Raw genomic sequence first — 14,846 nt, forward strand, 5'->3', positions numbered from 1 at the left:
ACTTTAAAAAGAACCTTTTTGGACGAAAAAAATGGAATAGAAATTTTCAATAAAACAGTTCAATTTCCAACCAAAGAGATGGCATTTTAACTAAAATTTTTAACCGTTAACCAAAAAAAATGCATTTTTAAGAAATTATCTCAATTTTAAAGCCTCATTGTTAAATAATTAACCAAAAAGATTAATTTTTAAGCAAAAAGATTGATTTTCTGTTAAAAAAAATTATTTTAAACAAAATTCAACAATTCTCAAGTAAAAAGTTGAATTTTCTACTAAGAAAGATGAATTTTTAAACAAAATGATTTTACTACAAAAAGAGACGAATTTTCAATAAAATTCAAGAATTCTCCACCAAAAAGTTGCATTTTTTACTACAGAAGATGAGTTTTTAAATAAAAACTTTAATCTACTACCAAAAAGACAAATTTTTAACCAAATTCAAGAATTCTTAACCAAGAATTATGAACGAAAAAGTTAAATGTTTAACTAGAAAAAAAACGATTTTTTAAATAAAAATATTAATTTACCACCAAAAAAAGAAGAATTTTAAATGAAATTTCATGATTTCACAGCAAAAAAGTTGAAGTTTGGACCATAAAAAATGAATTCGTAAAAAAGATTAATTTCACAGGGAATCAAGGAAAATAATTAGTTGGCAAACTGCGTTCGCATTTCTGGTTCTAGTTTATTCGTAATCAATAAAGAGTGGGATGTTGTTTCTCGATGTAGACTAAAAGTTTAAAAAACGGAAATTAAATATAATATGCCTCATGCAAAATAGATAGATTTATAATGTTTCAATTATCATAAAAGTTGGTAGAAAACGGTTTTTTGTGCCTTTGAATCATTAGAAATGACAGATTCAATATGGCTAATCGATATTACGCGAAATCGGAGGATTTTCATGAAACTTGGCGTATTACAATTTTTTGGTGTCTCTGAATCCGAATCTGGCATCAGAATTCTAAAATTGAAAACCGCGCAACCAATATCGTGGATCGAAATATTGGACCAGCAATTTCGAATTTTTACCATGAATTCATATATATATAGCGAGCCAAATATGCCCCTAATACAAATTTTGATTCAAATCCGTCAACTCATTGGAGTTTTCCAAAATTTTGATCGCCATATTGGATCAGCCCTTTTGAAATTGGACCTCGAATTCGATTCAACGACCTAAATAACCCCTTAATACCAATCCTGACAAAAGTATCGGATGGGAATTCCTTACGAGCCAATTCGAAAACATTTCTACATTTCGTTCCATCCAAATCAGCCAAAAATGAATCCGATTTAAATTTTCAATCTAAATTGACATCAGTAGATGTCAATGCGAGTTCGGATTGGAAGTTCAGATTGAACCACATTGATTTTTACCGAAATGTAGGACTTTTTCGGATAGGTTCAGATATAGATTCCGGAATGATTCGGAAAAAATTCCTATCCGATACTTTCGCCTGGGCACTTTGTGATTTTCGGTCTATACAGTAAAGGGGTTAATGCTGATGACAAAACATTGAATAGGATCAATGCCAGTCAATGCGATTTAATTATTTTTCGGACGAAAATGCAATTGCAATGAAAGGTATTAAATTGTCCTTTCTTTTTCTTTTAACATCAGTCTATGCACACCAATCAACTCTTTTATACCCGGAAAATTGTGGAACATTAATACAATATTAATATATGCACGATCAAAAACTTTCGTTCCGCTAAGGAGACATGCGGTTCCAAAAGAATCAGCGCCATCCGAAGGACTAAATGGGTAACTAGTGATGTACTATCAGTAATACGGATTGACGCGCATGCGTAAAAATTGTTTTGACATTCGCGGGTCGCAAACAAATTTAGTCTCACTCCATAGATATTTTCATATCTATGGTAAATAAAGTATCGTGCGCTACCCGGGAGGAATTGGTCTTCACCCACTCGTGGAAGTTCGCTGCGCGGTGCAGGTGTGCCTGCACCACGTACAGCAAACTTCACACTCATAAGTAAAGATAACTTACCTCCCTCGTCACATAATACTGTCAAAAATTCCATGCATTTGTTACAAAAAATATTGTGTACAACAGATGATAAAGTAGGTAATTCCAACTTTTGTAAAGAAACTTTACGCTCGTCTCGAAATGCCTACTTTCGGCACTTGTAGCACAATATTCTATTTTGTATCATAACATCGACTCATCTTCGGGTCATTTTTGGCTTATCTTCGGCTCGTCTCCAACTCGCTTCCGACTTGCCTACAACTCCAGTTCGATTCGCCTCTGGCTCTTACAGAAAACTTCAATCTCATATGGAACTGCCTTCTTTCCGCACCTTTAGCACAATATATTATTTCTTGCTTCATGAAACATTCTTTTCAAATTAGCTTCTTGTATTTTCTTCCAATGTACAAGCTTCTTACGTTGGTCTTTTGTGTTTCATACACAAATGTAACTTCAATGAGTACTCATTGTCAATTGTTACTTATAGTCACAGTTTAGAGAAATAGTTTTCGTTCCTCACACACGAAATGTGACGCGAATCACAATGCTAGACGGATGTTTCATTATTTTCTAAGGTCAAGACTGTTAAGGTATTGGGCCTTGATCCACTCAAAATCTGTTCCTCAGGGGGTCGCAATCGTGGCTCGAGGGCGCTTCTTTTGACGTCTGTGTTCTTCTTTATCGGGGTTCGACTTGGACTTGATTTTCTGCTGCTTGGGTAAGATTTTAGAAGCCTTGCTCTGAAAAATTGCAATGGAGATCCGGATTAAATGATTGTGAATCCAACAGATTCAGAATTTTTAAGGTAGTGCAGCTAAAGAAATTTCATAATCTGGAGGCTCAAAATTGGTAAAAATAGAGAAACGTACGCATCAGTGAGTTTCATCAGCAAACGCGTGTAGACTTGATACTCCTCGTCTCCAAATTCTGTCGGATCGTGGCGAGCTTGTTCGTAAAGATCACAGAATTGATGAACCAATCTCTGACCAGTTCCGTTTAAAGGAGCAGCCAATGTTGAGAGTAAATATGCTCTCAAGTTTTCCGTCGGATGTCTTTTCAGACCGTTGTCATATCGAGTAATCTCTGCTTCTATGGACAACATTGAATAATGTGGAATCCATTGTTGACGAGTTGAAATAAATGATTGATAAAAAATTGAAGCGTTAAGTCTTAGCAATGCTCTGGAGTTCAGAAGAATAAAAATGTTTTATTTTGTAACACAAATTATTTATAAAAAAGCGAAAAGTCCTATTTCAACAATGTGCTGTAATTATATCTCGCATAAATTGTTGCCAACAGTCTAATTGCGGCAATGCGTGAACATGACTTTTAGTGGCTGTTTTCAGTTTGTTCATTTATTATTAAAAATAATTTTGTAAATTAAAGTTTCCAAATAAGTAATTTTACTCAATGATAAAATTTACTTTCAAATTTTTTACATACATTATACATAAAAGAGGAAATTTTAATTGTAAATGATTTTTTAGTATTGGAAAATAATTCTACACTTAGAATTTTGCTACAGCTCTATAATCTGTCAAATTTTTCATGCTTTTAAAGATATGAGAAAAATGAATTTATGGATCAAAACTTAGAATTTTTAACTTACGAAATGTATTATTTTTGTGATTGATGTTTTATTTTAAAAGATTAATTTTAAATTCTGAAGATTTCAAAACATCTCGAAAAAAACCTGGAAGGTTAACATTGTTTTTTTAATTTCGCACGACTTTAAAAAGCTTTAAGAAACTAAAATTAGTTTAAAATACATCAGGAAAATAATTCAACAAAAAATTCAGATTTTTGAAAATCTCGAAAACAACTTTAGGAAATTTTGAAAGATCTCTAGAGAATTGAAAAAAAATCCTATGATTTTTTGGAAAACTTGAACTGATTTTAAACTTAAATTTTAAGAGAAAATTTAAAATACAATATTTTTTAGCTGAAATAGCAAGAAAGACATTTTTTGTTTAGAATTAATTTTTCTTGGTTGAAAATGTAACTATTTTCTTGAAAATTCGTATTTTTTTGGCAGAAAATAAATGTTAAAATGTAAAAATTGTATTTTAGTTAGTTGGAAATTCAACATTTTAATTAAAAATTCATCCCTTCGGTTGTAAATGTAACTATTTCTTTGAAAATTCGTATTTTTCTTTAGAAAATTAATCTTCTCGATAAAAACTATTTTGTAGAAAATTCATCTCTTTCGATAAAAATGTAATATATTTTTTGTTTAAATATTAACTATTAAAAATTCATCAGTTTTGGTCGTATATTCGTTGTTTTTTGCCAGAAAATTCGTCCTCTTTGATCAAAAATTCATCTTTTGGTAGAAAAGATTTTTAATTGAAAAGATTTTATTGAAAATTTACTTTATTATTGAAAATGTATATTCCGGGCTAGAAATTCAACTGTTTTGTAGAAAATTCGCCTTTTTGCTTTGAAAATTTTATACTTTGGATGAAACATTTTTTCTGTCTTTCTGGTATACAAATTCATTTCATCTGGTCAAAAATTTAACTATTATGTTAAAATATCGTCTTTTTATACGAAATTTATATTCTTGGTTAATATTATTCTGTTTTGGTTGCGGATTCAACTATTTCGTGAAAAATTATTTTTTTGTAGGTAAGTTCCACTGTTTTTTGTTTAAAACTAAAATCTTCTTTGGTTGAAAATTCACCCTTTTTAGGACAAAATTCATGTATTTCGTTGAAAATTGAACTACTTGGCTAAAAAATCAACTACTTTGAAGAAAATTATTTTTTTTTAGCGAAAACTTAACCATTATAATTGAAAATTAATCATTTCAGTTGAAGATTCCTTTTATTTCAATTTTGGGTGAAAAATGATCTATATCAAGCGAAAATTTATGTGATTTGTTGAAAATTCTTTTTTTTTTGTAGAAAATGAATATTCTTGTTGAAAATTATTCTGCTTTGGTTGAGAATTCAACTATTTCATAAAAAATTTGTCTTTTTGGACTAGTTACATTATTTTTTAATTTAAATAGAAATTTTTTGGGGTAAAAATGTACATTTTTTGGGTGACAATTTATGTACTTTGTTGAAAATTCATCTCTTTGGTCAAAAAATATTCTTTTTAGTGGAAAATTCAACTACTTGGCTGAAAAATCAACTAAATTGAAAAAAATTCGCTGTTTTCTTTAAAGAAATTCTAACTAATATAGTCAGAAATCCGTTATTTCAGTTAAAAATGCATTTTATTTATTCATGTATTTTGTTTAAAATTCTACTTTTTTTGGTAGAAAATTAATATTCTTGGTTGAAAATTATTCCGTTTTGGTTGAAGATTCATCTATTTCGTGAAAAATTTATCTTTTTGGACGAGTTAAACTGTTTATTTTTAATAAAAATATTTTTCGGTTGACAATTTATCTTTTTCATACGAAAATTAATTTTTCAAACTTAAAATCGGACTATTCCAGTTAAAGTATCATAATTTTAGTTCGAAATTAAATTCTCTGCTTGAAAATTTAATTAATTTTTTGAAAATTGTTTCTTTAAAATTAATTTTTTTTACTAAAAATTTAATCATTTTATTTTTGTTTAAAAATCTACCTTTTACGGTTCAAAATCAACTTTTTTTAATGTGAAAATTCATGAATTTTTTTGAAAATTCATCTCTTTGGTTCAAACTTAACGTTTTAAGATGAAAATTCGTTTTTATTTCAGCGAAAATTTAACTATAATTGAAAATTAATATTCTTTGTTGAAATTTAATCCGAAAAAATTCGTCTTTTCTTGGATAAGTTCAACTATTTTTAAATAATAATTAAAATCTTTTTGGTTGAAAATTTAATTTTCTAGTCGAAGATTTGATATTGAAATCTTTAAAAATCTTTTTGAATTTTCTCAAGAATCTTAGAAAAAGATTTTCTTTGATGAAAAAAGTATGAAAATAGTTTGTTCCTAAAATAGGTTGCCAAAATTGTACAATAAACAAATTATTTGTTTGCCTTGAATGTTGAGGCTGTAATTCAAATTGATTGCAAATATACGTAAAATTTAAGAGCAAAGAAAAAAAATATTCTGAATTTAAAAAACAGAAACAATTGCTAAAACTTATTATAAAACTCTCAACGTGGAAAAAAACGCATAAATTTGATTACCTAATGTTTTAATCTCGTCGACTGCTTTCAATCTGTAATAATGGGGAGGAACTTGACTCCCAGGAGCCATTATATATCTCGGATCACTAATTAATTGCGGCTCATGCTGAATTTTAGGAATCACTTCAATACGCCTCTCAATTTCCTTTTTCAGGGACTACAACACGTTTTGCTAATTAGTCATCATAAATTGCAAGCTATCATTTTTCACTATGTGAGAAATTAAATCCATTTTTTGTTTGTTTATATCACAATTTATAAACACATCATCTATACAATCTAATATACGAATGTCAAAAGTCTAACCTGAAAATTGTCAAGTTTCTACTGATCTGATAAACTCCTACTCGTAGGTTTTTGATTCAAATTGTATTTAACGTGAGATTTTTATTTTTTAAACATTCATTCACTTACCTTTTTGGCATCGTGGCCGATTGGAACGTGAGGACCTCGTCGAGAACGAAGCGCAAAACGCATTATTTGTCTTTTAGCAAAAATAAACAATAATATAATAGTCTGCACGCCCGCCGCGATAAATATGACAATAGTGACTCCGGATAGTTGCTCCGACATAGTTTTAGTTTTTTTATAATTGTATTAAAAACTACGAACAATCAGGTAAAATACGAGTGTATAAAACATATATAATGAACATTGTCAGCACTTGACAACATTCGATTTTTGTTTTGCCCTCAGCTTGCAGACATCTTGGATTTCTCCCACCAAACTAGTGTTGGGTCGTTACCTGAAATTGAAATAACTTGTGGCAAAACTTTCACGTTTAAAAGTGTTCCTTAACCTCTACGGTGGGATTTGGTTTTGCTTAAAAATGTATGCACACATTATTTTTTGCAAAAATATTGTACCTTTTAATTGTTCACACTTTGCAGATTAAGTAGACAGCAATTACGTATGTATTTGTTACATAAAAAAGTCTATGAAAAACATTTCTTGAACATAATGTTTCGAAGCGTGTCTAACCTAATCTACTGAAACGTTGTAGGCATTTTCCAGTTTCACACCATCATGAAGAATAAGAAGTGAAACATTATATGTTTTCAAATATTTTGGAAAGATATTGGCAAATACGTAATTTTCTGTGATAATAGATAAGGGTAAGATAAGAGGGGGGTTTCAGGAAAACATTCTGAGTAGGTATAAAATATAAATAAAAATTCAATACTATTGTTTGCAAAAAAACCGTTTATTTAATTTTTTTATTAAAGTACTAACAATAAAAGACGCCTGAGGTTATGGAAGACAATAAACGAATACACCAATTTTCTCGTTAAATAAAAGAGTAATTTCCGAATTCAGTCTATTTTAATCCTATATTATTTTTATAGGAACATTTCCTTTGTCTACACCGAACCCTAACCAGGGATGGGTTAGTAAAATACCCTAGGTGATTTACGTCGTCTTTTACGGTAAATAACTAGGTATTTTCAGCCCTGTACATCTGAAAAGAAAATGGCGATCCCTTGGTGTCCTAAGTTGGTTAGTTCCTAATATCTTCAGCGCGGCGCTAGTTGTCCCATCACTCCCTGCTTTTACATAGAAAGCAATGGGACTAAATCACTTTTGAAATTTTTTAGTAAACAAAATGTTATTTCCCTACAAAAAAAATTTTGAAATTAAAACAATGTTACTCGTTTCATATTTCAAGACAATTTTAAAAACGATGTATATAAATGCTAACGGAAAACATGGGTTAAATCGTCACCCAATAAACATGGTACAGCGGAATATTAGATTTGAATTTGAATAAAAAGTTATATATAATCCTTTTTATATCTAAAAACGCAGTAAATAATATTAATATCAACAAGATATGTAAATATTTTTGTGAAAAAGTTGTAATAGTATACAAGTTTAAACTTAGTATTTGAGGGTTTAGCAAGTAGTTACGCTATGGAATATAATGAGAAAAATGTAATTGAAATTGAATTAAATTTTTATTCATGAACATATAACATAAAAATATGTGAAGAACATTAAAAATAGTATATTCTATCATTCAAATTGTTGAAAAAAAACTATTTTTCAGAGGAATAAATATAATTTATAATGTTATAAAACGTCTAAGATGTAAATATAATCAATGTTTTAACATTTTTGTTTTAAATATTTAAAAGGATATAATGATAAAATAGAGCAATTAAAGAATTTTATTTTTTTTTATTTTTCAGTGATTATTAAATAAAATGGTTTCAAATATAAATGTAGGATTATTGTACGACCATATAAATCATATCTTGTCTTTAGTATTCATAGAAAATTATTGGAAAAGTATTTTGAAATGTTAAGTGAGTAACATTGTTTTAATTTGAAACATTTTTTGCATGGAAATAACATTTTGTTTACTACAAAATTTAAAAAGTGATATAGTCCCATTGCTTTCTATGTAAAAACAGGGAGTGATGGAACAGCTAGCGCTGCGCAGGAGATATTAGGAACTAATCAACTTAGGACAGTTGCGAGGTCAAGTTAAAATCTGAAATATGGAGAGATGCATAGAGCTGGTATTTTACATGCCTGGTTTTATACACGTTGAAAATTATGCTTATATGGGACTTTATAGATAGAAAATTTTCGTTAACTTAATTTTGGAGAAAGTAACAGAGTAGTTACCAAACGTTACCGAGAATGCGAGCATTTATCGAAAATTTTCGAGAAATAACGAGAACATTAATTTTTTACTGTTATTTATTTTTGTTATTTTTCAATAACGTTTATATTCAATGTACTTGCACCTAAATAGTATTAAACATTAGGAATTAAAATTATTTTGTAGTTTTATATACAATAAACTCCATATTTTCATAATATAATTTTATTGATCGATTATATAAATTCTTTTAAACATTAATTAACTATATTAAAATTTAGTTTAGAACTATCTCGGGCTTCTCCAAAACATAAAAAAACAGGGCCTTATGAACCGTTTCTGTTGTACTTTCGTCTAAGAATTTTTTTTGCTTGTTTTTATTCTTGCTATTTTGGTTTTATAATATCATTATGAGCGTGAGCATTTTTGTGCTTGAAAATCAAACTTTATCAAAATACTGATTTTCAAGTATGTGCGTACATATATCAGGATACTAAAAAATAAACAACAAATTAAAGAACTAAAATTGAAACTATTTAATTTAAAACTTTTTAAATTGACGTTTAAAAGTCTTTTCATTCAAAAATTTTGTATTCGAATGTTCAATAATTTGCACATATAAAATGGAAGATACTTTCCAATTAAACCAGTTTCAATACAATGCAGATAGACTGCGAACTTGAAAATTTTAAACTTTCATAAATGATAGGGTTCAAGTATTAACATTCAATTCCAAAAATATAAATCCGCGTTATAATTTCCAATGCTCTGAACTAAAAAATCAATCGATCAACTTTAAGATTTTCCAAATTTTATCAGTTTAAGCATTTTTGAGTTGGAAACATTGAAAATTGAAAAATTAAACTGTTTTAACTAAACACTTCGTAAATTAGAAGTTAAATTATTTTTTCGAATTTTTTATTATTTCGAATAGTTAAAATATCATTGAAAAGTTTTAAAATTTTATTTCCAGATCTTAAGAAATCTAGAAGTTATTTTAAAAGATTTTAAATTAAAAATTACTCAACAAATTTTTTCAGTACTTCCAAATATTTTTATAAATAATCAATGTTTTCGTCCAAGATTTTCAACTTCTAAAGTTTTTAATTTTTAATTGTTCAAATCCCAAGTCTGCATTTTGAATTTCTTTAAATTAAAATTGTAAGTCCAAAAATAAAAATCTTCTAAATTAAAAGATTTACGAATTACTCATTGTAAAGTGAATAGTATTATAATTGAAAAATATAGGTGTTCAACTAATTATTTGAAAACGCCTGTTCACCTGTTTACGCATAATTATATGTTATAATAAGCTTGTGCAAATCCAAACACAGTTGTACACAACTTTTATAATCTGATTTGGTTTTCAAGTGAATAAAGTGACACAGCTAGCTAATACCTGATTTACAATTTAAAAAATACTTCCTAAGTTATTAAACTCAACATAGGTGCGATGAAAACTATTTGAGCTTAAAAGTTTACATATATTTCAGTGACAACCCTTAATTCTCGTACATTTTAAATGTGTTGTTGGTAATTTTTCTTGAAAATATGTAATTTTATATTTAATTTAAAAAAAAAAACAAATTACAACTTCGATAATTACAAAAAAAAATGACATTTCAAAAAAGTTATTTTAATTTTTTTCTTTTTTTACTATTTAAAAATGATTTGTTTGAATTATTTTTATCATGATTGCATTTCCCAGCAATTTGTACCCCAAAAAATATATTTTTTGAGTCGCATTTAGTTTGTTTATGCACGAGTTATTAAAATTTAAAAATGCGAAATCGCAGTAGAAAGATTTTTTGAGGTTAGAAAAGTTTGACATGTATATATGTATCACTGAATTTTTTCAGATCTGAAGCTTGATCCAGATTTTCGGTACATAATGTTTTTTTTTTAATTATAAAAAAAATGTTCTCCAAAAATCATATTTTTAATTTAAAAAAAACTATTATAGAAAGAAATTTCGCGATAAACAAGTGCGGAAAACATTTTTCTTTGGCAAATATTTTTAAATTGAAATAATCAAATATTTATACCGAAGGAACAACTTTTTTAATGTTTAAAGTGTTTAAACATTATTGTTTAAATTTAAAATAACAATAATTAAGACAAAATATATTTCTGGAAAAGTTCTTCCAAAAAATCGAAATGTTAATTAAAAAACACGTGTTTTTTTATATTAATTTTTTGGTAAAATTTTGGTATAATTATTTTAATTTTAAATTCAAAAAATAATTTTTAAGACTTTAAATATTTAAAAAAATTATTTGATAAAAATATTTTATTATCGTATTTTTAATAAATAATTAATATTGATTAAGAAAAATTTTGATTTGGGGAGTTTTATTATTTTGGAATTTTCAAATTCCTTAATATTATAAACTGTTCAGGAATTTTATTATTCGGGACAAAGAGTTTTACCGAGTCGGGAATTTTATTTTTCTCGATATTTCAAGTGTCCCCATAGAATTATAGAAAATTTGCTCTAATTATAATTTCGCCGCTAGATCTTGTTGATTTTTTCCTACAGTGTTAATAAAAAAATTGTATGGAAATTTTTGATATCAAAAAGTTAAAGATACGAAATTGTTACAACACGAAAATGTTTAAATTAAAAAATGCGAAAATACATCATTTTCTATGTTCATTTGCAATCTAGCGAGTCACTTTCTTTCGCTTCTTTTGAAAGTCGATCCTCTGCTTTCAGTTTTCTTTTTAAAATATACCTTGAATTCAACGCATTTCAAATTCAATTATTGCAGCTGTATTTAGATTGAAGTATACCTCTGACCTTCTTTAAGGTTTTTAAAACTCTTTTTAAAACTTTTTAAAACAATTTTGGTTGTGATTTCATAATAAAAGAATAGGTGCTATTTAGTCTCCAGAACAGCAATTTGAAAAATATTTAAAGCCTTAATAGTTGAGACATTTTAAATTTGTAATCTTCAGTATATTGAATAATTTCGAATTTGTAACTATTTAAATATGTCATCAGAATTTTTGAATGGTAAGTGTTCGATGATTTTAGATTGAAACATTTCAAATTATTTAGTTACAAATTAAAATCGTACAACTTCAAGCTTTATTTGTTTTTTTATCATTTGTCACCCCCCACAAATTATTATTAGTGCGCTTCGAGGGGCCTAGTTAGTTGCTTATAGCGCTCCAAGTGGCTGTTGGCAAAATATATCGAAGAGACTTCGTTCGTGCTATCTGTGGGTGGCGGTGTGTAGAGGGGAAGGGACCTTTTTCGCCGTACGCACCGTCTATATTTATGGTGGGCAACTAAGCCCGCACCGCACCTACGTTTATAATATCTTTGGGTAAGCACGTCTACGCAGATGGAGTGTGGTATCCACGAGTTGAAATGCATCTTTAACCGTAACTATTCTTTCTAGTTCGGATGTTTGTCACCAGGCGGCGTTATCGCAGTTTAACCATACCCAATAGTTGTATAACTTTCAATGGACGCATCATAGTGCACTTAAACCTCGGCCCGTCCGACCGGTGCGGACAGAAAGTCCATAAGAGTAAAAGAGATAGAGAGCGGAAAGTTGGACAAAAAGTACTCTTTATCTCTTTTATTCTTATGGATTTTCTGCCTGCACCGGTCGGACGGACAGAGGTACACATGCACCATTGGGGTACCTTTCCACGGATAGCTGTTTTGAATTTTAACACATCGAGTTCATTGGGATCTGAAATCTTGAGGGCACCACTAGCGGCTAAAGCATTGTGACCGGTGACAGTAGGTAGATGTCTCATAAGACTCATGTAAAAAATTGAAAATTAGTCCTAAATCTTAAAAATTAAAGTAACAATTGCTTAAATTTGTGATTTCCCAAAATCTATACCGGCATGTAGAAACTTCGTAGAAGGAGAAAGCATTTTACATGCAAGACACCTTCTATTTTGCGGGAAAGAGGTGGAAAATGAAACTTCAGTTTCTATTATTGCATTTTGTTTGCGAACTTCGAAATTTAACTCTTGTTGTCTGAATAATAAATTCTTCAATTTTTCCCCTCATACACCTTTAAAATGTAATATTAATACTATTGACATTTCAATTCAAAATTTAATTTATATCAGCTAGAAATGACAAATCCGCAGTAACTTTGTTCAGATTTGAGGTCATGTTGATCTATTCGTACCTAAAATAATATTTTCCTTTAGAACCTGCTTTGATTATTTTTACTCGGAATGCTGAAAAATGGTTGAAGGATAAAAACGATAAATACTTGATTTTGATTATAACTTTTTCTTGAATCTTTATTATTGACATTAGAACAATCTTGAAAATTCGTTTGAATTTCGTGAATTTTTTACTTTATTCTGTTTTATTTCTCGACTCATATACTCTCAGTAAGTACTGTAAATGTACTATAAGATTTTCCATAATTTTTTTAAATAGGAATTTATTTACATTTAAGAAAAACCGAACAGTTTCATGCTTTCGAGCAGTAGAAGAGCAACCAAACACACAACAAAATACTTTGCTCTTCGATTTTCGTAGGAAATACTCTATTGATAAAGTTTTATTTATTTTATTTGTAACTTTTTATTTATCACTTTTTTCTGGTCTCACTGTAAAAAACACTAAAACCTTTAGAAAAATTATTTTTGTATATTCGCTTATATCCCAATATCCAGGTTCTGAACCAATCAAATTTGCCATAAACCAACAAAATAGCTAGAAATTAATCATATAAAAAGTATTGATTCCACAATTAATTCAAAACAGGTCTCTGTGAAAAGGGATCGTTAAACGTGAACGCACATCACACTTTTGCGCCCTTTATAATTTATGAGGACTCCCGGTTCCTTAATTAAAATAATTATGAATCCAAAGAAAAAAACACACTTCTTGACATTCCATCAGGGTTGGGTAAATAAAATACCCTAGGTAATTTATGTTTTTTTACGGTAAATTGCTAGGTATTTTAAAGGACTAATTTTTAACACGATGTAAATTACGCATATATGGGACTTTTACGTTCTGCGCTTCCAGTTTTCCTCCACAAATATAACCTATAAAAATTATTGCCCATTGCAAACATCCCTTGACATAAATTTAAAAAATCGTATAGGCACATAAGTTTCTCATAACGAAGTTGGTTTATCAGTGTATATTTTATTAGGTACAATTTTTTTCCAAAAATCCATTATCTACGATAATGAACACTTTTCTGTTAATAGAAGTACGCACATACACATGTCCAAAATCACACTTACGTATAGTTCAAAACTTCCCGAGCGTGTCGTGCCAACCGCACTTAAAAAATATGGCTGCCGATGCGAACGCGAGTCAGATGTAAATAAATAATGATTGAACAATTAATAGTTTGTGAATAAAGTTGGTAAAAGTAATTTGATATTTTCATAAACATACTACCTACCTCTCCCATGGCGAATAATTTTTTATTCCACAAACATTACACAAAATCCTGTCTGATTATCAATTATTTATTTGTCCACGCGACCTGTCAAAACAAAACAATGGAGGCGGCCATATTTTTTAAAAGCGGGTGGCACGCCACGCTCGGAAAGTTTTGAACTATACGTAAGTGTGATTTTACCCATATGTATGTGCGCACTTCTGGCAACAGAAAAGTGACCGTTTTTGGTGAAGTCCATGCATTACAGTTTAGTCTCCTTATATCTATTCTCTATGGTTGTTGTCTAAGGTTTCTACTACGTGGCGCTAGCATACTGACAAAATTCTTAAAGTTACCGACGGAACGCGTATAAACTGCTACTAAAAGAAGATGCACTTGAAGCCACCTTCGGTCCATGTAAATGACAGATATTTTATTTTTTAAAGTTTTTAACGATACAAGAAAAAGTATTGCGATTACTCGTTGAGTTTCTAATGCAACTTTCAACGTAGAATCCGAATTTCAACATCTCGAACCACTTTCCCTGCTCGCTTATCAAAAATACGATTTTTTATGTTTGTAATGCTATCTTCACAGAGGTCCGTTTTATCTGACATCCGTCCCCGAGTGCAGTGATCCCAGATCTGAAACGAGATGCGGTCCAATACTATGACAGGGCTATGTCCGTGTGAATATAGTAGGAGCCGCTGTAAATGACTGAGTTGCGCGCG

General features: G+C 29.2%; 1 protein-coding gene across 1 annotated transcript; it reads right to left on the bottom strand.

Annotated features, from left to right (window-relative positions):
• Nucleotides 1-665: 665 nt before the first annotated feature.
• Nucleotides 666-7,102, bottom strand: LOC117173415 (uncharacterized protein C1orf43 homolog). The gene is made up of 5 exons (XM_033361971.1): nt 6,990-7,102; nt 6,538-6,868; nt 6,124-6,280; nt 2,861-3,080; nt 666-2,731 (listed from the first exon to the last, which is right to left on the bottom strand). The coding sequence occupies exons 2-5, from the start codon at nt 6,694-6,696 to the stop codon at nt 2,539-2,541; spliced, it is 729 nt and encodes a 242-aa protein (XP_033217862.1). The 5' UTR covers nt 6,697-6,868; nt 6,990-7,102; the 3' UTR covers nt 666-2,538.
• Between the last annotated feature and the right edge of the window lie 7,744 nt (nt 7,103-14,846).

This window comes from Belonocnema kinseyi, chromosome 5 (genome assembly GCF_010883055.1).
Source record: "Belonocnema kinseyi isolate 2016_QV_RU_SX_M_011 chromosome 5, B_treatae_v1, whole genome shotgun sequence".
NCBI lineage: Eukaryota > Metazoa > Arthropoda > Insecta > Hymenoptera > Cynipidae > Belonocnema > Belonocnema kinseyi.

Bases quoted from the DNA above. Each gene is read 5' to 3' on its own strand.
- LOC117173415 (XM_033361971.1), bottom strand. From the start codon at position 6,696: ATGTCGGAGCAACTATCCGGAGTCACTATTGTCATATTTATCGCGGCG. The intron at 6,281-6,537 runs GTAAGTGAATGA...AACGTGTTGTAG, and splicing joins TCGGCCACGATGCCAAAAAG to TCCCTGAAAAAGGAAATTGA. The intron at 2,732-2,860 runs GTACGTTTCTCT...GCAATTTTTCAG, and splicing joins CTGATGAAACTCACTGATGC to AGCAAGGCTTCTAAAATCTT.